The 25,105-nt window shown below is 42.1% G+C and overlaps 1 protein-coding gene across 1 annotated transcript in view; it reads left to right on the top strand.

Moving 5' to 3' along the window:
- Window positions 1–25,105, top strand: part of RREB1 (ras responsive element binding protein 1) — a 125,602-nt gene that overhangs the window by 35,436 nt on the left and 65,061 nt on the right. The window contains exons 2-3 of the mRNA XM_085321678.1: window positions 21,469–21,588; window positions 22,966–23,168. Coding sequence (XP_085177804.1) covers window positions 21,469–21,588; window positions 22,966–23,168 — 323 coding nt within the window. The remainder of the gene's footprint in view (window positions 1–21,468; window positions 21,589–22,965; window positions 23,169–25,105) is intronic.

Below are 25,105 nucleotides of genomic sequence, written 5' to 3'. Positions count from 1 at the left end.
TTTAATGTTTCTGGAGGAGTATGTATACTCGGTATCTCGCCTGCACCATAATCCCATAGTTCAAGAGTGGCTAACAGCCATTGATTCATCAAAGGACTTGCATCTATCATGAGATCCGTGAGCTTTAATCTTTCTGAGTGGAGGTGATGTGGAAAGAGGGGGAGGAAGTTTCTGTGTCTTAAAAAAAAAAAGGAGCTGAAAAAGGAAAAAAACGGAGAACAAGTGACTTTTCATGCTAGAGTTCATAGAAAGAAAGATGCTGTGCAGGAAGTAAGCAGTTAATGCAAATTGCACACAGCATGTACGGTAACACAAACTGACTCTGTGGCATATGAGAGAGCAAGTCAGTAGGTTGCAGTGGAGTCCAAGCAACAGTGAATTCAGGGAAATTCAGGAAGCAGTCTGATTTCCCTGAAAATGTTACAGGAACATCAGGGATGGAGAAGTTTAAGAATTGTTTGGCCTTAAAATTAGAGCAGCTTGAAAATAAAATAACTGCTGGGCAAATAACAATCTGTGTGTTCCTGTATGCATAGGACCTTAAGCACAGAAAGTGTTGGGGTGAGTCTGGAAAGCATCCTTGTTTATGGAATGTAGTTCTTCTGGCTTCCGAGATGGCTTTTTGTGTAGACAACATGGAAAACAATTACAAAAGCAAGTATTGCAAGACACTTAATGAGATGGGAAACTGGCAGTACTAAGGTTGTGGCTCTTGGAATCGAGTGATTGTGTGAGAATTGCAGCTTTTTTTTTTCTGTTTTGTTTTCCCAAGAAAACATTTTCTGACGTGTGAAAAAACATGAGTGGAGTTTATCCTATGGGCTTAAAGTCAGCAGGCCCCAAAATGCATTGAAAAAGTCTCCTGACTTTTAGGATGAGGGACTGTGTCAGCAACTGGACTCAAAGGGGGGAGAAGGGTGGAGAGGACACTTTGTAATTTTTGCTGGCAATTCTGCCAGTGCAGTCTAAAGTCTCAGCTTTCTGAGAAGATGTCAGGCTGCCTGCTTTCACTGGTTTGAAATGGGGGTGACTGGGACTGACCAGACCAGTTTTCTGTGAGCTTAGGCAGCTTACCAATTTCCAGGTGTACTGAGAAGAGCCATCAGGGAGAGGAATGGAGAATGCTGGTACGTTCCTCTGTGTTAAAGAAGCTGGGCTGCCAGGAGTATTTTCAAARGGAGAACACCAGACAGTTTTATTAAAGACCCTGTTTTCACTTGCATATGGTTCTATCAYACTTTAACCGTTTGTGCTGAAACATTACATGTCAGGTGTTTAGCTTCAGGCCACATTTGTTTTGGCTGAAAGAGAATAAGTAATAAAAAAAATCAGCCATCTAAGAGTGCAACTAAGGGAAAAGTAACTTCACATTTTGTTTTCTGTGTGTGTCCTCTCTTTCTTATTAGGAGAAAAACATGCATAACGAATTGAGAATACCTAAAAAAAGAGGGAGAAGGTCTGGCCTTTTTTCCTCGAACATCTCTAGTCCTCAAAGTTTCAATGCAGGAACATTGAAATTTGGGAAAGGGTAAAATGAGTGAGAGAGAGCATACAGCTGTCGATTCAAAGAGATAGAGGAGGTATCAGCAATAATGTTTACTCCAGTGTGTTCTGCTTTTAATATTTATTGTAATGCACAAGGTAAAAAAGGATTGTACCTGCACCAGTGAAAGGTTCTGGTCCCTCTGGTTCCAGACTAAAATATGTTGGTTTGATTGTCTGTAAATAGTGAAGAAGTTTGCAACCTAATTTTATGTCCTGATTTAGCAATTTAAGGTAATGTCTTATGTATATTTATGTCTGTTGATTCATATGTTAAAAAAAAATGATGTGAATGCCTGAATATTTTTCTTGCATTATGAAGTATAGCTGTAGAACCTGTATCTGAGGGGCTTGCTGGTGTAAGATTAAAATGATCTTCTCATGAATGGTGAATTTAAAGGCATTTCTATTCCATACGTAATAAGGGTAGCTTGAAAGTTGYCTGACAAGATTTTGCACACCTTGCTAATCAGAGCCAGTCTGATAAATTGAAACAAAAGCCCAGAACTTCCTAAATGTCTGTGCACGTGGTGCAAATAAACTCTGCTGGGTGGGCCACGTTGCACTCACTGGCAGACTGCAGCTCACAGCTCCAGCTCGAACTGGGACCCTTTAGCCATGCATATTTGACCCTTCTGTTAAAGTTAATGGATCTGTGCCTCAGAATGGGCCTATTAGTATCAATTCATTTGCAAGACTGAAGCCTTAATTTGTAACCGGTCCTTAAGTGTGATTTGCAGTAGCCTGCTGACTGTATCTTACTATGCTGCAGCGTGTGTGAGAGAAAGAGACTGAGACTGGAGCAATATTTATCTTTACTTCCAATCAGAAGGAATATCTAGAGTAAAAAGGAATGTGCCACACCTGGGAACTCCAGAGTTGTTGTTTTTTTTTTTCCTGTAAATTTAAAGCATACAGAGTGAAATATCACTGACGCAGCATACATAAACTGCTGAGGGCTGGTATATTTAAGAATATGCATATGAAAATGGAACTGGAAGTTACTGCAAAGCTGCATTTGTTGGTATCATAGCAAGGAAGTTTGTAGAATAACCAGATCAGAGAGCTTTTACAACGGAAAATATTTCAGAATACTCCCAGCCTTTTTCATTTGCTTTGCTGAAATGTTCGAAGAATCCCTGGTTTCCATAAAGACGGCTTTAAATTAATAAATTAGTTTTGAGATTTTTTGTTTTGATTGCATATTGCATATATGTATAATATATTTTAATATGCATTAAAAATGACTGTTTTTGTTGGATTATAGGGGTGCAGGCTGTAGAAAGAGTATTTTATGAATTCTTTGGCAAGAACTCAGAGCAGTACTAAATAGTTCTGTTCTTTATTTTGAGAAACTCATCAAAATTAAAGAAAAATCACCTGTAATTTTTCTTTGCTAAATGTGCTTTCCAAGAGAGAGAAAATTGAATTTATAAATGAGATTAATAATTAGTGGTTTGTATTCCATCCCTTGCAATCTCCCCCCCCCCCTTCTCTCTCCCTCCCCAAATAAAAGCCCAAGTACTTTTCCCTTGTAGTGTTGCCCACAGAATTACCATGGAACTAATTTTAGAAGTGGGTTTACATGTTTACTTGAGAAACTCTGTAGTCTCCATCTCTGGTAATCCACCAGGTGGAAGTGGATGTGTAGGACTTTGTATATGCATTTGTAAATCTGACTTTGTGCAGAGTGGATTTCTAAGGCAGTGTGTGTGTGTGTGATGGCAGGGGAACCTTCACCATTATAATACTGTCAGTAAAGCAAACATTTGCAGTTAACCACCRGCTTTATTCGTTGGTGGTTTTTGTTCATGTGGTAGGCTGGGTGACATTGTATTAGCCAATTCTGATGGATGGTTAGAGATCAGTTGCCTGGTTGTTCTGAATTACAATAGGGAGAAGGCTATGGGGAGGGGATGGGAAGAATAAGATAGGAAGTGGTTTCTTAGAAGATGGGTGTTCTTCTTGTACTAACAGAAGTTTTGGTCTATTAGCCATGAGTGTGCTTTTCTGACCTACGAGAGTTTGTAACTTACTGATGTCTTTTTCCCCTTTCTGCTATCTTCCTGATAACCACTTTGCACCCAGGTCCATCTCTGCTCTTGCAAAAATGGCAACACAGGAGCGGGGGGCAATCGGGCCAGGAGAATGGGGGACAGGGGAGCAACGACTGAGTCTATCCCTTTGTATTCAGCCCTTAGCCATCACTCAGATTTTTGCTTTGAATGCATCTTTATCTATAGATATGCTAAAAATGCTAGAATGATTATTGGTTGGTTTTGGTTGGGAGTGGGTGAGAGGCAGGAGTCCATGGTGTGGTAAACATCCCTCTGGCCCTCAGATGCTCATGATGCCCTAAAGGCAATCATTTGGAAGAGACTTTGCTGTCTAGATTAACATTGCCTGTTCTGTTTCATTTAACCCAAACGTTTTGGCTATGTACTGCTGTACATAGGTTTTTTGTTCTGTTCCTCTAAATTTTTTTTGTTTGTTTCTCTGCTGACTTACTTCAAATTGCCTAAAAGTTAGGTGCTTAGAGCTATGCCAATGAAGATATTTGCATTTGCAGTCCAGTGTTGCAAAACTGAGCCCTCTATGAAGCATCTTAGGACAAAAATAAAATGGAGGAAGAGCTGAGAGAAACCGTTTGCATCACTTGAAGCCCTGTGGGAGCTGAAGGTCAGGATCACTCTGAATTAATCGGTTTGCTAGAGAATATGATAATACAAGGAAACGATGATATTGCAATAAGGTTTTCATTTTTATTAGTAGGATTTATTTGTAGAAACTTTAAAAAGAGAGAGTGCAAGCATGAGAGCAGAAGTGGCCTGAAGAGGAAATGGCCAAGACGAGCTTAGAAATGCAGAGAGTGATGGCTGAGGAGAAGTGCTGCTTCAGTGTGTTTTTGTTTGGTAGACTTTTCTGTCTTRGGGAGGAAAAAGATCTTACAACCCTGTGAAAATTGATTTCTTAATGCTATTTCAAATAAAGTAAAATAATTCTGGTCCTTTGCCCTTTTTGAGGATTGTGGTTTTAAACTGAATGCTGGGCCTGCAGAAAGGTGACCATAATCTCAAATCTGAAAGTGGTGTGTCACCTTTATTGCTATTTCAACAAATTAAAGCATGGCAGAAATCTGCAGAGGCCACCTTTTGGTCCTGCTGTGCCCCAGTGCAGTGATTRTAATGCAGAAGCAGCTGGTGGGTCACGTCTGCAGCCCTGCACGGGGCTGTGACTTGCTACCTACATTCCTTGTTTAGCTCCGAGTGCTCGCAGGGCGCAAGCAATGTGAGCTTGTGGTGCCTGCGGACAGACACTCGGGCAGCGTGCTCTTTCCCGGGGCAGCTTTGGTTTCTTTTCTCCTGCTCCGTCCCGCCTCGTCCCCCTAATGTGATGCACGTTGCAGTAAATCTCTCTCTCTGGAGGTGGTCAGCTGCCAGTGCAAGAGCATATGTGCCATTCCCACTGCACTGCGTGTTAGGCCCAAGGGTCCAAGGTTTGTAAATATTGTTTTTAAAGTACTTGAGGACTTCAGGTGAGTTGTTTGTCCCGTTTGTGAGCTGTAGCTGTGGTTGATACAYGAGGTGACACATGGTGGCAGACTGTTTCAGCGTCCTCGCTGATGTGACTTAATGAAGCATGAGCTGTATTGGGAGGGAGTAATTTGGTTTTTGTGTGTGGGGAAAGGGTTATTTACAAATGTTTACAAACAAGTAGAAAGCTAATACATGCATTTTAAATCAATCAGCCCGGTAAGGGCTGGGGGAGGGGTTTATTTTGGATTTCTGTTTGTTCTGTGCTTAGCATGGTACAAAAGGCAGAAGAACACCCAGTCCTTGCTCTAGGAAGGTTGGATAGGGAAGCAGAAAATTACTGACTCATTGCATGGGACTGCTCTTGCTTTTTTGTTCCTGTCTTCCAGTGATGTCGTGGGAGAGGTGCAGTGCCCACGTTCTGATTGCAGTAGTTTGTTTTACTGCCGGATTATTTTCACTGGGTTTAATTGGAGAGCGGAGCTCCAGGTAGACTTTTAACTGAAAGGAGTGTTCTTTATGGCAGAGAGATTGCAAGCAAGCTCTGAACTGAAAAAARGGGAGTGGAGAAGGGGAGGGAATATGGAGATGGAGCTGGTTGCGAGTTGATGCCAGTACATCTTTTTATCTTTATCTTTCCCTGGTGCCACGGTACCACAGGAATAGAATTACATACAACATTCCTGCTCAGGTCTCTCATCCCTCACTCAAATAGAGGGTGTAATTTGACGATGTTTAAGCTTCCCCAAGTGAAGRCTGTTGACGAAACCGTATGTGTGTGTTCGTGTTTAAAAGAAAAACAAAGAACAAGCCCCAAACCCAAACCAGCTTGGTCTATTCCGTGATTCCAGATCACCCTGTGGTTGTTCAAAYGCTGGGACTGGCACAGCGCAGGAGTGGGAACACGCAGCCAGAGCTGTGGGGTGAAGTGAGGACTGACAGTCCGTCCTTCTGAATGACAGCCGTGGCTTACATCAGGTTAAATCAGTCGGCACACTGCAGACAGAGTCAGAGCAGAACGGATTAAAAACACGTTTTCACTTCTAGCCTTGAATTTCCTTGCAACTGTAGTTCTAAATCAGCTCGTGGGGGGTATATATATTTCTGCATCTCAGTTGCCGGGAAATACCTAAGAGACAACAGTTTGCAGGACAGTTCTTGCAATCAATATTAATTGAAGTTTTCTTTCTTAGAACTTTTGTATCCACAACTTTCACAAATAGGTTTTGAGTTTGGATTTTTTCTCTTCCTTCTCCATCCGTATCAGCTGTTATCAGCTGCAAACCAGGTTAACAGCGAGGCCTGCTGGGCTGCTTAATGGGTGGCCGCGTTTTGCTGTGTTTGGGCTGTGGCAGATCATTTCTGTTGGCCAAGGTTATCTTCTTGCTGACCTTGTAGCCAGAACCGAACCTCTTTGTGGCATGGTAATTGTGAAAATGAGGGGTTTTGAAAGAACTTAGAAGACTGATAATCCTTTTTGTTTTTATAAAAGCTRTATTTTGTTTTCATCACTGCTCTGAACTGGGAAAAAAAGAGACTTAGGTAAGTTTACACAGTCAAAGAAAGTTTTTGTTTTTTTTTTCCCTAAAATCTACTACAGAGACTTCTTAAATTTAGCATGCCGAAAGACTACAGTACCACAGCGCAGCTCAGAAGCCGCCTTTTGCTACTGTGCTTTTCCAGTTGTTTGCTCCCTGAGTATGGATAGCTGGCTGTACGTGATAAGTGGCGTCTGATTTCTCCCTGGCCGTAGCCTTTCGTACCAGAATGTCTCTTCCTTGGTTGCAATTGGTTCGCTTTCCTGAGCTAAATATGATTGCATACCCTGGGATGAAGAGGAACTTCAGTTAGCTGTGTAACAGAATGAGGTGCAGCGGGGATTAATGGGGGGAAAGGGAAGAGAGGGAGGAGTTGTATGGGGATTTTTTTTTTCCTAGCAGCATCAGGCCCCTCCCGGAACGAGGGCGAGCATAGTACATCGAACCTAAAGACCTTTAAAGTACATGCTGAAATGGATGCTGGGAAGATACAGTACAGTGCTTGGGCACCACTCCAAGGCTCCCAAGGCAAGTAATATTTAAACAAGCTGAACAGCCCCTTTAGGCGAGCAGCAGGAAATCCAGCACTGAGCTTTGTGTTGTTGCATGGTCAGCAGAAGATAAAAGCTCAGGCTCTGCAGCTGGGGTTCCCTCCTATCACTGGATGGCAAACTGTTAAGGAAAGATAAAAGGACCAAAAAGAACAGGGGGTCGTCTCAGTGAAAAGCATTCCTTCATATTTTAAGCTGTCGAAGTACTTTGAAATATATTGGGCCTGATGCGAGTCAGAGACGTCACTGGCAATTTTGGTGTGTGTTGGAGCTTTTACATCAGTTGGCAAGGGAGAGGCGAAGCCGGCCAGCTGCTTTACTGTAGATAAATGTTTAACTTGACTATGATCATGATATGCATAGGTGCTTCGCAGCAAGCAGCAGCTTTCCAGAACTTTTCTGGGAGCTGGGTGTGTAATTGTGGGGCTGCTTCTGAGTAAGGGCTTTAGGGACTCCATAGGAGCCTGCATTCGGTCATATATACTGCCTTTCCAGGTCCCCATAGCCACAGCTTATCCTTGATTGGGAACTATTTTAACAATGAGAGGAAGAATTTAAATGGATGAGATTACTRTTTCAAGTCATTTAATCACTATTGACTGTATTCCTGTCTTCYATCCCTCCTCCTCTTTTCCTGCATCACAGCACTGGTGTCTTGGGAAAAATAATGCTTTGGAGCATTTGTTACCAATTTAGCAGCAAGTACGTGCTCAAATTTGGGATTTTTAAGATCTGTGTGTGCCATATGTAGGCAAAATGTAATCTTTGCTGATTCCACTAGAAGGGAACAAACACAAATTTGCTTTTCCTCGGATAGTGCTTCTTTAATCTAGTGAGACTTACATTTGTGCAGTCTTTTTGTTTTGTTAAGACAGTTAACTGTCCTCCCTAGGGTGCCTAATTGCTTATCGTGAACTAATCAGTCCCCTGGGTATATGAAGGGATGAAACACTGCCAAGATAGAGCCTGTGACTTCCCCCGGAGGTGTGATAACCCTCCCAATCACTCCACCCTCAGGGGAGCTTTCTTGGTGCTATTTTGAAGACCTTGTTATTTCAGAAATGATCCATAGTTAGTGTTTTTAGGGGGCTTTAAAGAAGTATATTTGGTAAGGCACCTTTTACCCTATCAGCTTTCATATTTTTAATATAAAATCTGTATTGAAAAAYGTTTCAAATTTGGTGTGAAATAAGCTGAATGTGTTGCTGCTGCTTCTCTTTATGAAAGTGTCTACCTCCATAATTTCCATGTCATGCAAGACCCTAACGGATGAGGAAGGCCTAGTTTCTGTCTTACAGCTGTATGTAAGTGGGGATGGTGAAATGGTCCAGCTCCAGAAACCCTGTTTGAAGTTTAGGTGAAGAAACAAATAAAACAAATCTAATGACTATCTTCTAAAACAGTAGTTCCACACAACCACATGTGAAATGAGTGGGTAGATTAAGAAAAGTTTTTCACCTTACAGTGAAAAATAATTTATTTAGATGGTGCTTTTGCTTGCTTTCTCCTTTTAGTTTYTTGCTTTAACTCATCCAAATATACATTTGACTGCTCTATATGTGAGACTGCTACTGATTTTTTAAATTCTTTTCTTGTACCTCTTTATATTGAGTAGTTGAGCTCCATAAGGCTTATAAAACTTACTACAAAACATTAATGTCTGAATGGGAAGTGAAAATAGCTCCTGCTGTTTAGTATTTGAGTGAAAGTAGGAATTCTGGTGTGGAGGTTTTCTTTGTGCTTCTCTTTTGCTCTGAGTGTCATTTGTGTATGAAGCTTGGAAGATGAGATCTCTCAGTTGGGCAGAAATACAGATTGCACTTTTGAACAGTTGTAACCTATTCAGAGAACTCTTTTTCTTTTTTCTTCTCTTCTCTTCTCTTCTCTTCTCTTCTCTTCTCTTCTCTTCTCTTCTCTGATTCTCTCAAAATACTTTAGGTCTTGCTCACCTCTTGTCATGGAGTAGATTGTAAGTGACCTCAGCAAGATTAGTGTAAATAAATACACTGCCATAATATGTAGTGGCTTACAGCTGTAGAGCAAGGTGATTTGATTTTTAGAATTAAAAGAAAGTGGTTCTAAAGATATGTTTGTTTATATGATTGAGAAAATGTTATGTGAGAGCATAACTCATGACAATAACATGGTTTTTAGTATCACAGATCTTAATTATGGTGCTTTAATGTTGCTTTGCTGTGTGTGCGTATGWGAAAGTGATTAGTCAAGGTTCCACTAACAGACTGTTTCAATCCTACTGCACAAACTGAAGTGGGCACRAATAGTTATGCACACAACTTAGTGGGACTTTTTTTGTTCATTTTTCTCTGTGGTGAACATTTGCAACTACTACTTTTTGCAGAAACAGGTTGATACTATGCGTAATTCATACTAACTTGTTGCAGACTAATGTTTTGGTGTTCAATATTATATGTCTGTGAGAGTGAGCAGAAGGAAATGAGTTGCCTTTTTCATAYGTGAATTGTGGAGAGAATTGTCTGCATCATCTGTTTAATGGTTATATGCACATCAGTAGCAGCRGAATTGTTTTTGAAAAAGGAGGGTGGTTTTGGACCACTAACAGACATTTTTTGGCTGGATGAATAGCAACTTGGAACTTCACTTACTCACTGAAGAAACCTGTTCGCAATTTTGTCTGTTTTTTTTYCCCCCAGCGTTCCTGAAATAAACATCCTGTAATTCTTCATGGCATGCAGGTGTTCAGACTCTCCTTTACTCACGGTCGCTTGTGCAGGCTGTCATACAGCTGAGGACTCTACCTAAAATTCTGCCCACAGTGAAGTGGCCTTGACTTAGTTATAGTAGGTACCTCGCACAGCTAAAGGCTGTAGTGCCTGCTCTTCATCTGAGCAACTGGAGTATTGCATTCCAGGAGCTGGAAGTTGACAGTGGGGAGGACTGTCTGTAATAGAAAAAGGAAAGCTGCAGAGATTGTAAACTCCTCCTTAATCCGCGTGGCTGCGGTGCTGAAGCGTGTCACAGTTTTACTGGGTGGATCTGACAGCTCATTGCAGAGTAGAGGGTCAGTCTCGCTGAGGATACTCAATACTCACCGTTAACTTTAATGGGCCTTCTTTTATTTATTTATTTTGTTTTTCCTCTGCGTGCCTTGAACGATTGTGGCCTTGCAACCAGAATGCTCCTGTTCAGGAAATGTAAGACTGCTCCTACTGTAGACCTTTGAAGATCAGCAGGCATTTCCTCCAGGGTTTACAGCATTGTTGGAGGAACCAGTTGATGCCAAAGACTTCAGGCCTGTCTGCCCGGCTTCAGTCGTTCCTTACCTCACCATCACGTGGATTATGCTGTTTGTAGACTCTCTAATCTCCATGATGACCTCCATAGATTCCTCATGAGCTTTTACAACGCTAGGCCTGTGTACTTTGTAAAATCCTTTTGAAATGCCTGCTGGGCTTTTAAAGTCTCAGAGCAAAAGCTATACTACAAGGAACTTAGAAGGTCAGCAGCTGGATCTGGATGCGGATGAGGCGGGATGGTGTGTGTGTGTGTGTACATGCATGTAATTCTAGTTTTTAGAATACATCTTTTTCAAGTTAGATAGAGATGTCCTTTCTGAGGAGGCTTTTTGTACTCATCTGATAAAACTGAGGGACTTTTGAATTCCATAAGAAATTGTTCAGCTGGATTCCTGTTCCCTTTTCTTTGTCCTTTTTTTTCTTTTTGGGGGAGGGAGGGGTATGTATGAAGATTAACAGATGCTGTTTCATTTTGTCAGTGTGCTGGAAACCAATCTCCCACAGGTTAGTTTCACTGTGTTTACCTCAAAATAGCAAGAAAACTTATACTGAAGTATGCCATTGACAAGCAGTACTGCTTTTTAAAATKTTCCTAGTGGCTTTCTTATGAGGCTCTCAACTCTGGGAAACTGTGCCTACTTGCCAAGACCATCTACTACTGTAATTAATTTACCTGGCTAAAATAAGAAACATTTTATTTCAGAATGTAAAGCTTCACATACAACCCTGAAAGCTACCTGCATAGCTGGTGTAAGCCAGTGGGTGTGCTCACAAGACCATGGCAGCTTTTTCATCAGGATAGGGGAGAGCAATTTTTCGCAAGCCTGGTTATTCCTTCACCTTGGGGAAGCMATAAACCTCAGTCTGAGTGATCTGTGGCAAACATATAAATCTAGAACACCCTRGGTAAAATTTGATAGCCAGCTTGTGTCTCTTACATAGTGTTCAAAACAACAAGAGAACGGTAACTGATGGTCATCTATRCTTTATATCCCATGGAGATGATGTGGGTGGTACATTGGTGTTTCTGGTCTCAGCAGACAGTAGGAGGTGGTTGGCTGGAAACCTGCCTGTGCCTTGGGTGATGCCGGTGGCCCATGGGCGTGTGCTGGATCAGCCTTCTGCGGAGATACGAGCTAGGAGGGAGCACTAGATGCTGTCTAGCTCATAAGAAAGCTGTGTATCTGCTATGGATGTTGTAGTTGGAGGCTGGCATTAAAAACATGCCTTTTGGGGTGGATGGAAGAATGAGGGTTTTACAGAATGTTTCTGACTCCCTTTGCTCCAGCACRTCGCTCTTTTTTCCTCCTTGTGGCATGTGGTTTTCCCTCTTCAAATTTCAAGCTAAAACTCTCTAATTAAAAAACTATTTCAGAGTGAGTGTGTTTCTGAGCATTTTGAGTTGTCTCAATTCTCAATTTTTTGTTTGGAGGATGTGTTAGAGGGAATAGTCCCTATGCTGACTAGAAGCAGAAGACAGGAAGATAAGGATGTTAACAAGGTGGGGGAGAAAAGGAGGTGTTTGTTTAGAAACAGCCGAGTCCCTGAAGCCTATGGAGCAGAGGAACCCTGCTGATAACACGGATGAACTAGTCTGCCTCTTTCCGAACTTTAGAGGAGGGGAGCTTTGTAATAAATGGCTGCCATGTGGCAGCTGTCTCCCAGCTTCGTGAGCCTGGCAGTAGTTAATCCTGTCAGCAAGTCATGCTCCCTGGAAAAGAGCAACGAGAAGAGCTGCAAACTCTTGAATCATTCTCTGCAAAATATTTGCATGCTGAATCCCTTTCTGCTTAAAATGGGGTTTGGTAATTTGGTGGAGGTTCTCATCTGTAAGTAGCATTAGAGTGCAGCTGTGTTGGCTTTTAAATGAAATGTTAGAAACGTGCCGAGATGTTACAAGTTTTTTTGTTTTTTTTTTTTCTCTCTTAAAAAATAAAGGGGGGCGAGGGGCATTTTAGTTTTGAGAGTGTATGTTACAGAGTACAAAATGTGCTATGTGAAAACGGGACACTTTGTGTCCTGTCTGTGTCACTGTGTGTTAAGAAATTACAGGTTGAGCATCTGAGGTCATGATTATCCTTAAAAGCTTGAGGCTTTAAAATAAAACTGTTCAGTTCTATTTGCTTTTTTACATTTTCTGAGCATTTACCATTTCTGTCTTTTCGCCACAACTTGGAAAAGTAGAACTTTCACTTAAGAAAAAAAAGGAAAGAAAGAAAGTTTAAGATTCTTGTGCAGTAATGTAACACCGTCAGATTTTTACAAGGCTCGTGATAAAATTGTGATGGTTCACAACACTACCACCAGGAAATGAGTTTTAATCCCTGTAATTTCTACTCTTTCTTTGCTCATGTCATGTATCGTTTTACTGCATTATCTCGTGAGGCATAAAGTGCTTTGGCATGGTACCTGGTGAGGTGTTCCAAAGCAGCGAGCGTGCTGGCATTTGCTCCAAACATACTGTGGTCACGCGGCAAAGGATGTGTTGGGGCTCCATGGTAAACTGAACCGATGCTGTCCCCTTTGGGCTTGCCTACGCAAGGAGTTTTACTAGCATGTGGATGCAGTTACGGTGGTGAGACGCCATGTGGGACGTAGTTACTCCAAAAGGAAAATGTCTTTTTTTCTTGTTTAGCTTATGCTATTTTCAGAATGGTTTTTGTAAAATTCCCTGTGCTAGCCAACCCACTGTCTACCTCTGTTCAAATCCACGCAAGGAAGAAGCAGATCACAACCAAAGCACCTCACAAGAAACAGGGCACTAGCACAGGAGATTTGCTGTCTCTCCCTCTGCATGATTCATCCTGCCTTTCTCTAATCCCTTCCAAACTTGTCCTCTTGCAGCAAAAGCAGCTCTARCTACGTGTGAAGAGCATGTGTGAGAGAGCGAAATGCTTGCTTGCTTCTCCCACTGCTTCCCTCCAGAGACTGGTGTTAAACCTTCATCTAAAGTCACGGGGGAAGCTGTTCTGAAGCTGCCCTTGAGCTGAACTGTGACAGCTCTGCTCATCTGACACGGCGGGTCCTCCTGACCCAACAGGTGCAGGCACCAATTGCCAGTGAGCGAGCTGATGCCACTGTTTTATGGCTTTTCTTCTTCTCAGTATTACTGTTCCTTCTCGTTTCCGTGATGCTGTAAGGAGGAACAACCAGACCAATTGTCTTCTCTCAGGGTGGATGCCTCAGCGTCTGCATGGCCAGTTGGTAAGGCACGGACGTCCTTGTTTTAAAATGACACCACTGGCTATTGATTGCAAGCTCTGGCTGGGCTGCTGCTGCACAGATGCTTGCTCTTGGCCCACCTTAAAAGGGCAAGATATCCCGTGGTTTAGACGGGCCATATATTGTCTGGGATGTCAGCATCTCCGTCACAGTTACTCAGTAGAGCTGCGAGTCCTGCTTTGCCTATGCCGTGTCCTTGTAGCCTCTCCTCGGTCAGAATCCAGGGGCACTTTAATGTGGATTGTTTGGAGGGGAGGTTGGTTTTCTTTGCTCTTACTCAGAAATGTTTTCCATCTGGCTCTCCCAAGTGTGATCCATCTAGCTCTCCCCTCAGGCTCTTGGACAAGTATCCTGTTCTCAGTCTCCCAGTAAAATCAGCACAGTGCTTGCTTTGCCATGTAGGTGATGGCACTTCAATATATATTTTTTCATCGGGGTTTTAAGTTTGACTGCATTGTGATTCTTCCCCTCCATGTGAAGCACAAAAAAAACACCCCCAACCAACCAACCAACCAACCAAAACCCCACAGACCTTTTTGCTTGCTATGTTTTAGATTGTTCCCTTATTTTACATCCCTAGTTCTCTCTCACTTGTCTAGAATGGTGGTGGCGGATGAGGTTTTGTTACCTCAGGCAAGGCTTTTCTTAGCTTTGCTGGAGAGTCCAAGCAGGCTCACCTTTACGAGGTACACCTCCCTGTTCAGCAGGGAGCCACGACAGGGAGAGGGTTGCTTGCTGCTGCTCATTTTGGATTCCATCCACTCTGTTTTTTGCTGCTTCTGCTGCTCCTTTGGGGGCCTTTTGGGCAGCAGCTGTTTCGGCAGACAGCCTGGCACCATTCGCCGGATTCTTTCTCACCATCACACCAGCCTGACAGTAAGACTTGCTCGCTTTTGCTCTCTTCACTTCCATCTCTGGGGCTGTGTGAGGAGTCCCTTTCAGGCAGAGGAGAAGAGATCTTCCAGTCCTTGCTCTGCTGTCAGGAGCGTGATCCYGAGCTCGCATGCTCCCCTTCATCATTGTGCAAAGCCATCTCCTTGCCCCACGAGATGTGAACCAGCTCTAGCTGAAGGGCAGGATCGTGATGCGCTGGCCTGGGAGGGCTCGTTTCTCTGGTGGGTGATCTTGCATGGTGTCTTAAGGACCACTGCAGTATCATGGCCAGTGCTAGCCCRGGAGGAAGCAAAGGGACTTTCTTGGGTCACCACTTCATCTAAGGCAAATAAACTGGAGTCAAAGCCAAGAAACACATCAACTTCCTGGAACTCTGTAAGCCGTCCACACAGCTGTCTTAGCTTGCTGAACACATGCAAAGCAGAGCTTATAAGGACAGACAGTATTGCTTTTGTGTCCCTCTTCGGCAAGCGGGGAGGGAATACGGGAGTGGATGTACTGGATTACGCCAAAAGTCCATTTTGTCTAACGTCCTCCCTTTATGACTGCTAGTTCCTGATGATACAGGGGCACTGGACTCGCTCCCCGCAGATCTTTTTGTGCCTTGACAGCTATATGAGGAGTTAGTTAGCAAGGAAGAGGATGGAAGGATGCTTGCATTTGCTTATCCAGGAAGGAATGGAGGGATGTCTGCTTATAGCTACTTGTTTTTCTTTGTTGATGACAATTGTGTGTGTGTGTGTGTCTGTGTCTCTAAAAGTGGCTCACGTGGCCCCAAGTTTTTAAAACTGTCTTCAAATCTCTGTATTCTTTTTGCTTGAACAAGTTCTCAAAGCTTACTGAAGTTGTTTGGTGACAAAGGCTTCCTGGAGGGCCAGGTGCTAACCCACAAGCTGATTTGAGCAGTGAGGATGCGGAACAGCTTGTAGATGTTTCTTCGGTAGGTCAGAGGAGGGGGATAAGGAGCTAGAAAATCTCAAAATTCATCAGCAACTGTTCAGCTTAAATATGGTTGTTCTTTGCGTTCCGTGTGGCGGTGGCCCTGAGAATGGTAACGCTGTATGCAAACTTGCTGCAGGCTTGAATTAACTCTCTAAGGTGCAAAGTGTGCTGGCAGAGAACCAGGCTTTCCCATCACAAGTGTGGGGCCCTCAAGATTTTGCTTTCACTCTCAGCACTGGAACCGCGTGTGCACCAGTTCTCCTTTCTAGCCTAACAAGACCACAGGCTCCTGTGCAAGATGCCATTCCTGTACCACACCATTATTACAGGCTGAACAAACGTRGCTGCATCATTAGGGTTAGCAAGTTGAGCACAGGGACAAGAAGAGAGGTATGGATGCATTTTTATATTGCATCCATGGTGTGGCTCTGCACCGTGGCTAACCAGTTGGTGAATTTCTTCCAGGAGCCCCTTGCTTTATCAGGACTGCATCTCAGAGCTTCCTTGTTTTCAGTGTGGTTTTATCAACATATACCAGAGTATCATGGTGATTTAGAGTTGAAGTTCCTTTAAGGCATCAACTAAGTTGAAATTCTAATATATTTTATGGGGAGATGCTTTTGGTAATCTAAGCCAAAGTCCTGAGGACCATTGATAGTCCATAAGGCATCAGAAGGTGACATTCAAAACCCGTATGAAACTAAAATACATGCACACATCCCGTCATGCATGCAAGGGAGCAAAAGAGAAGTGAAATATTTGAATATTCAAAATATAGCCTCACTTTTAGGTGTTGTAACAACAGTGTATAAAATGATCCAGAAATGTGGGGCTCTTTTCATTCTAGTTTGGTGCTTCCTTCCCTTCTCTGCCCCCAAAACAAGATGGTAAATAGCTCAGTTTTAAGGCATAGCCATGAGCACGAACTTTATTCATTTATTCTGTATCTCTCTCTCTCTGTGTGTGTGTGTTTGTATGTATATTAAGTAAGGGAAAGGATATGGATTTTGTGGATTTGTAGGGTTATTTTACAAAACAAAAGCTATGTGCAACATTGTTAAAACAACTGTATCAGTAATAGCTAAAAGAGTTCATAGCAAGACCAACTGTCTGTCTTTCAGTGCTTGCAGAATGCCTTTCTAGGAATGTTGCTCTTGTTGGTTGTTGCCTTTGAGGTTTTTAGGTTTTTCCATTTTTTTTTTGTTTTTTTCTTTCCTAGAGGAAAACTTTAGTTACAGACATAAGTTCAAAACCTTTAGTATAATATTCTTAGTATCTGATTTACCAGATTCTATGTGAAAGAACAACCACCATATATTCTCGTTCCACTGCCTTTTTTTTTTATGCTTGTCTTCCTTTCCCCATAGGCTGCTCTGTACTGGTGCTCCAGCAGTGGTGACAGTGAGGTGACGCTGCCAGTAAAATTCTCTGCCGCTGGGGTGCCGAGTCAGCACCAACACTTCAGTAGCAAGGGCAGAGTTGATATTAAAAAGGTCAGTTGGGAAAACTTTTTTCTTTTGGTTTTCCTTTGCCTTGAGGCAGTAGCTTTGAACAGTATTAACCCTTTTTTTCTTCCCACACAACTCATTTTCACCCTCTTTCCTCCCCACTAGCTCTGATGCAACGTCACATCAAAATACAGTTTGAGTGACTATGCACATCTCTTGGGGTGGGAGCGAGCATTTACAGTTGGAAATGTCACCATGTACTCTGGGAGTAAAATTTGTCCCCCTGTGTGAAATTTTAGTGCAAGACCAGTGCATCAGGAATGTTTTTTGAGTGTGGTGTAGTGATTCATAGGTCTTGTAATCTCAAGGGTAGATTGTAAACTTTTGTTCTATTCAAATGAAATAGCCCTCTTTGAAGTTTTGTTCTTGTATACATTTGTTAACTAGAAGGTCTGGCCTTCATTTAAATGATCCTTGGGTTGTGTGTGTGCATTTTTTTTTAACTAGTTAGAAAAAATCAGTGGGAAAGCTTTGAATAAACGAACGATTTTGGTAAGATGGAARTGATGAAGAAGGCTTAGTATTCTTTTGGGGGTCCCATGGGAGAAAGTGATTTGAAATGCATGCAGGGAAGTGCACGTTCCCAAAACTGTCATTTGTTTCCCCCGTTTCTCCTCTTCCCCATGTTCTGTAAGATGTACTGCAGCATGTTTAATGAAACCAAGAAAAGTATTCATCCGAAAGTGTTAATCTTTCCCTGGCCCAATTAGTGCATGGCTTGTACTTTAACGTTGATGTGGATTTTTTTTTTCCTTAAGGCAGAACAATGAGCAGCTTTGTACTACACACCAGGTTCCCCCCTCCTTGCCCGTGTTGTRTGTTTCTTCCTATCTATTCCAAGGGGAGAGATCGTGAGCAGAGACAGTGGGGAAGGCTGGAGCTGGGACTCACAAGTGCCCCGAGGGGCAGGGCGTGCGGCTCTGCGCTTGTGTAGTGGCCTCTCCACTGCAAGTCAAGTGACTGTGACTCTAAGGACTCATCATTTCTTCTCCTTTCTTCTTCCTTCCCCTCTGGGCTRTGTTCTCGTTTTTGCTTCGTCTGTGATGCTCTGCACCAGAAGGAGAAGCAGCCGAAGCAGTTGAGTGGTCTTAAGACAAAATAATTAARTATAAATAAATACCTAAAATCAGYGGGAGAAGTTACTGTTGATGGGCTCAGCTTTAGCATACAGTGGAGTCACACTTTATCCCAAAGGAGGAAATAGGTCTAGCAAGTGTCTTCCTGTACAGACTGAATGGGAAGCAACAAGGCTTTTTTTTTTCTTTTTTTTTTTTTTTGAAGCCCTCTGCTTTCTCAGTGGCTCTCCATTAGCTGGTTATGTGTAGCATCAGGGGCGGCCCTCTGAGCTAAAGGTCCCTCGTGTTTCTCTGTGGGATTGTGGTTGCCCCCAGTTTCATGTTTTCAGCAGCATCATCGGGTAAAGGGGACCCGTTCCCGCAGAGGAGCCGGGTCCCTCCGTGTGTCAGTGCAAAGCGGCGGCTGGTTTTTGTTTTGTTTTCCCCCTTGCATGTGTGTGCAGCTCTTGCTCTCCCTCTCGCTCACTCCCTGCTTTCATACAAGAGGATGGCAGTGACACTGCAGGATTTCTTCAAAGTAGAAGATGACTTAGTGCTTGTGATCGCTTCCCTGGTTCCTAGAGGCCTTGGTCAGATGTTGAATGCAACCTGAGGCTGTTTCCTGTTTGTCCGTCTTTCCTGGAGGTCTTGTTTTCTTTTGGAGAAAGGGAGGAGGAAGGCTCCATCAGCGCAACCACCCCGAGAGGGGAGTTTGATGTAAACTGAGAAGGTTTGCAGTCCTGAGGACAGCCTGATACAGGGCATCTGTCCTGGTCACTGTCTGTCTGATTTCCTGAATTTCATAGGTGCTGTGAGGAGAAAAAAAACAAAAAACATTTCCACATCCTCAGTGGTGCATTTATTAAAAAAAAAAAAAAAAGTGCAAGAGAAACCTCTCAATATGTTCCTGCCTGGAGGCTCTCTGCCATGGGTTTTCCCACAGGAAGAAGTGATTTGGCCCAGTATTCTTATTGTTTCTATATCCTATTGCAAATAGAAAGTTATGCTCTTGAAAGCAGTGTGCTACTCATGCAGTTGTCTTTGTTTCAGTGGTGCATTTTTGCCTAATGCAAGAGAATGGAAAATACATACGTTAACCAAAGCGTGTAATAATATTTTTGTGAAAATTAAGGTTTCAATCTTTCCACTGCTTCCCAATTAGGAAGTTTTTAATGTGTTGAAAGCTGTTCTAAAAAATAGATCTGTGACTCTACATCTTTGTTTGCATTAGCAGGAAGGTGTTTTAGATTCAGAAATAAAATAGTTCATAGAAGTTGTGAAAAACTGTAWTAGTATAGTTTTCTTCCTGAAAGAAGAACAGAGAGAAAGCTTGCAGGTGTTTCAAAACCAGGAGGTAGGTTTGTTAATGTATGCCTGTGAGCCTGCCTCTTCTCTTTTTGATGATTTTCACTATTGCTAAAAGCAGTCCTAGGAGTCTAGACTCTAGTTCTCTGGAAGGATCTTCAGCAATTTTAAAGTTACCTTGATCAACACAATAGATTGACTTTTTCAGGACGTAACCGGTGATAACATTACTGTTGTAGGTTTTGACTGAAACAGGAAAGAACATGTCTATTTAGGAAGAAAGAGTTGATTTTTTTTTTATTGTTATTATTTTTTAAAGTACTAAAGTACTTGTTTGCACTGTTTTAACAGAAACCCCCAAAATAATTTAAACTGGTCATATTTTTTCATGGTGCTAAGCAGCAACTTAAAAGGTTTAYGCTAGTCTCAAAAATAATTCTAAAAATTATATCAGCTACCACATAAGTGGTAGTGATGTTCTTCAACGAAATGGACCTTTTATGAAGACCTAAACAAAAAACAAACAAGCAAAAAAACCCTCCCATCCTTATAGAAGAAAATATGGAAAGATAGATGGTTGGATGTCCTTGGATTAAGAGATCTCTGCTGTCATAGGGGAAACAAGTTTACTGCATCATAGAAAAATTAAATTGTTTAAGATAGCATAAAAAGTTCTTTTTGTCCAGTTTTGGAGAAGTCATTTGAAAACTGTGCTTACGGAGATGATGTTATGTAGAGCCTTAGCCAGGCAGGCTTAAAGAGGTCCTAGTTTTAATCTGTAGCCTGTACTGGCTCACTATGTCAAGTTGTCTGTCTGCTGTTCCTAAGAGGGCAGGCGGTTGAACCTAGGAAGTTTGATTCTGCTGTGTTTTTTTTTTTTTTTTTTTTTTTTTTTTTTTTTGCGCTGGGTGAAATAAGGAACTGTGTGACACAAGTGCAGACAGCAGGAGTGGGCTGTTTCTCTTCATATGCTTTTTGTTGTGCACTGTAAAATGCCAGTAATTGGGGTACTGTGGTCATCTATTGTTTGCAAATACTCTTCAAATGCAGATATGTAATGTGACTGATTTGCATGTCATCCTTGAGAATGCTTTTAAAAAGGAAGAAAGCCTGCCTGATGAGGTAACTGCAGTTTGAGGCTGATGGTCACTGTTTTTTGAAAAAAGGAAAACTTGTATTAAGTCTGCTGGACAAAATTTTGAAATATGAGATGATGAAACATCCACAGGGTGTTCATTTCCATAGTGAAACAACAATTTTGCATATAGGGTTATAAAAGTGTGTTTCTCCATTGAAAATCTATCTATGTTTTTCAATATTACAAAATGTTCTTTTTTGAAAATCTGGCCATGGCCATGAGTGCCATGGGGAGAGGACTTCTCTTTCTCAYGTGTCAACTATTCATTGCTTCTTCTAAAGTGGTGTTCAGCTACCCTGCCATTCTTCAGCCAGAGCCGGCATTCTTCCTGAAACCCCAGCGGTAGCATGATAAGTCTGTGGCTTCAGAAGAGGGTGTGGAAAAAGTCCATCAGCAAACATCATGGTTGTCTATGTCTTCAGCTCATCTAAAAAGCTTGGGCAGTGGGTGTGAGGAATGTGCCAAATGGTCCCAGAAGCCTCAGGAGTCATTTCACCACTGCTAGAAGGAAGAGAAAGGTCACTATGAATTTATCTATTGGAGTAAATGTTACTCCTCTGAGAAGGGAAGGGGAGGAATGTATGAAGCTGAATTACTTAAATTCTGTAGCTGCAGAATACACTTCCAACTTCTCGACCAAATGTCATGTCTGTCAGTGATATGCTAGTTTGCTCTCTCCCTCCTCCTGTTTTTGCTGGCTGAATCCTGAAGACCAAGTTGAGCAAAGGCTTCCTCCCTTAGTTTGCACAGGTTTCACCACTCACAGAGGCAGTGACATCTCCCTGCTCTGTGTCAGGCCACTCGTGGGAGCAGGCGCTTGGCTGCACTGGCGACTATCTGTGTACTTCCRTGGTCTAACCTACGTACCAGGAGAGGGGAGCCCTCAGACGAAAGAACTTCAGTCTTATTTTGCTAAAACAGCTTCCAGGGAAACTTACTCTCTTTTTCCCATCTCCCTCACATAGTGCTCGAGGGTGCTGCTGAGGAAGAGGCTGAAGAGCCAGACGCTACGAAGCATACTACACTAAGTGAGGAGACCAGCAAGCAGGAAGAGAGCCTCAGTCAATCAGGGGAGAAAAATGAAGGTAACTGGTTTGACTAGAATTGAGGGCATTGATTAAGGCTTGTAGAAACATTTCTTACCTCATCTGTAGCCCATGTCTGTGTAAAGAGTATGAGGTAAATGGAGCAGAAGTGTTGGCACATACATTTCTTTCCCCATCCATAACCTTTCTCTGTGTGAAAAGTATGAAATACATTGAGCAGAGGCATGGGCACATAAATACTCAACTACCACTGCAGGCTTCCAAACTAAGATTTTCTTGGCTCCCAGTACTTGCACCACTTGGCACCACGTTACTTATCCTCAAAAAACACCTGTTTATAATGCTCAAACTTAACTTCCAAAGACAGTATTATACAGAGATCAAATGTTCACAGACAAACATGTTCCTCCTTGTTCACCCTCACATCCTCTTGTGTTACAGTGACTTTCTCACTACACAGACAGACACTGTAAGATTCTGTGCTGTCTGCCCGAGGTGATGACTTTGCTAGAGCTTTAAACTTGCAGAGTGGTTTTCTTTGTTTGAGAGACTCCTTTTTGGGAAAAGGAACATTTAATTTGACAGGATTTTTCCCTTTCAAGCCCCTAAAGAGGAACATGGAAGGGCTTTACCAGAGATGAATTCTCAGTTGTGACTTGAGGTGTTTGGAATTCACTATCTGAAACAAGAGCATCATTGCTACACATAAAATGTGTTGGAGAAGTTTGGATCTGAACAGCTTTCCCAGTGGAATAATGTTAGTCATGGGTGTAACACATACTTCAGGGACTAACAGAGGTTGGTAGGGAAGAAAAAGAAAACTATGTAGATGTCAGCTGCAGTAGTGAAGACATGCTTTGTTTTTTTTTTTTTTTGATTTTTGTTTTGAGTGGATTTTTTTAAATTTAGCTTATTGCGTATGAAGAACCGGTTTAAGCTGTGCTAGAAAGAGAATCTGTTACCCTGTGCTGTATTGCTAGTTTTAATTAATTGTCCAGTTCTGCTCCAAACACGTGCTTGCTTGAATGGTTGTCCTTGCCAGAGAGTGCCTTCATCAGCACTGCTCTAAGACTTCACTGTGGTCATAAATTACCACAAATGATACTGTTTTAAATCTGACTGTAAGCCCCATACTGAATTTAGGTTGAAAAACAAGATAACATGAATGTCCTATGAGGAAAAATTTACACCTTTTCCTATGAATTCCAAAATGATAAAAATTTCCTATTACAAAAAGAACTCAAATTATTGTGAACTATTATTTCCTTTATTTCCTGATTATCAAGCAGCATGTGAGTCCTTTGAGAGAAGCATTARGAGTTACAGGCAGCTGAAAACACTGTGGGTTTTTTGGTGATTTTTTCTTTTTTAAGATGGGCCTAGCAACTCCTATGTGGTTTTTGTTTTTAATTCCAGAGAAGCAGCTGGAAAGCTTAAAGAGTTACAAGGTATCCCCAAATTCAGCAGACAGTTTGGACGGAACAGACTTGTCCTCCATTGACGCCATGATGTCAGCAGTAATGAATGTGGGGAAGATTGCTGAAAATGGTGGGAACTCTCAGAATGTCAAATCCCCCTCAAAGTCTCCTGCACCAAATCGGATTGGCAGGAGGAACCAGGTATGTAAGCCTGAATACAGGGAGACCAAGGGGAGTCAAACAGCTGTGTGAGAAGAGATAAGTCGTAGTTATGTTTCTTTGATTGTTTTGCCTTTATTTTTCCTTAATAGTTATTTCCTGTCTATACCATTTCCCTTTATGTATGCTTTCTGGTAGCCTTCAGAATGTAGCTTTAGAAAATTGGAGATGGAAAGGGTCGGCATGCTTGGATTCATATGTAAAACACTTGAGCGTACACTCACATTTCATACAATGGGCGAATTGATCTRACAGATGCCACTAGCAGTGGCAAAGCCACCAAACAGCTGCCACTTCTTCGCCTCTGCATCCTTCACCTACCTTCTTGCATTCACCTAACTCACTGGAGAACCAGTTTGTTTCACTATTCGAGGGAAAAAAAGTAAATAGCTTGAATAAGTAGGAGCGGGGCCATGTGGCAGCGAGCGGTGAGGCTTGTCTTGGCTGCAGTGGGGGACCCCTTGTGAACTGCCTGCCTGTTCCCGTTCAAGGTCCAGGTGCTTGAAGGTTAAAGGTGGTGTTAGAACGAAACATCTGTCAGGTCCCTCAGTTTGCACGTTTTCAGTGTAAGGCGTCCTTACTTTGTTGTTAAAAATACGAAGAGCTATTGCAGAATGCTTTGTGTAAGTCCTGCAGTGCAAATATTTGTAGCTTTTATCTTTTTTTTTTCCCACTTACCATTTGATGGCACCAGTTGATAGCAATGTTGTTCTAAAGAAGTGAAAGAAGAGAACTGTATCAGTTAAAGCTGTGGTTATKTATATCCATGTTTCTCTCCTGATGGGGCAAACCCTACCACTGAAGATGCTGCAGAACAGTAAGAAATGCCCCAAATTCTTGTGTCCATTTGACTTCAGAATCTATGAGGAAGCACAGAGGATTTTTAAATGAATCAAGAGGTAGCAGGGACCAGAAAAGCTGAGAAGCATGACTCTTGCCCAGTTGTCCAATCATAAGCCCATTGACTTACGACTTGTCTTGAATTTTTTCTTAAATGGAGTTAAAAATCTATTAATTGTAAATGAACAAGAGAATTTGTAAATGAAGAGCAATATACTGGCAACTAGGTTTGTTGGGTCATATTGTCCAGCACATCTGGCTTTAAGGTTTATTTGCTTATGCTCCCAGTTAGGGGTTGCCCTGGTTCCTTGATTTCATTTTGTGAAGCAGGCACTGGTGTTCAGACTAGTCTTGGTGGCAGTGCTATTACACAGCTGTCCACTGGTACACCATGTGGTTTGGCTTCAGGAGAGTTTATTAGTGTTACTGACCTTTATTCCACCTGATATTTCAATGGGCATCAAATCAAAGGAAGCTCGGGAGTAAATGTGACAGGATTAAGAGGGATTCTTGCAGTGTAAAAATAAATAAATACATTGAAAACATAGTAAATAGCCTGTTTGTTTCTAAGCTGAAAGATTGCTATTGCCAGGGAGGCAAATGGCTATGTTACTGAGAAAATAGAAGTGAGATGTGAAATATTAAGTGGACATCAATCTGTTTAGCAACTTCTAAAACAGTGAATTTTCATTTTCAGCATAGCAGAATGAAAGCGCTGAATTGTTTCAGTGTGTAGCAGCACACAGATCTTTAATTCTGGTCAGAATGTGCCCTTTATTATAATTACAACGACAGTAACAGTTAGCTAACTTCCTGGGCCTGACTGCTGTTTCCCATGAGTTGGCAGTGAAATGTTTTGCCCTGAACCTTTGTCCCAAGTCTATGGTTCTCTTTATAATGCTGACTTTATCTTGGCTCTAGTCTGCCCATAGTCTAATAACGTGTTCTCACATCAACATGCACCCATTATAACTTCACTTCTACCTTGCTCTTGAGGGAAATAATAATAATAAAAAAAAGTAACAAAAGCWTTTCTTGAGGCAGAAAAAGAAAACCCAAATAAGCCTAATGCACAACTC

This window comes from Rhea americana, unplaced genomic scaffold, assembly GCF_003343005.1.
Source record: "Rhea americana isolate MKP2758 unplaced genomic scaffold, rheAme1 scaffold_70, whole genome shotgun sequence".
In the NCBI taxonomy this organism is placed as follows: Eukaryota; Metazoa; Chordata; class Aves; order Rheiformes; family Rheidae; genus Rhea; species Rhea americana.
Note: the sequence above shows the minus strand (reverse complement) of the source record. Positions and strands in the feature narration are given on the sequence as shown.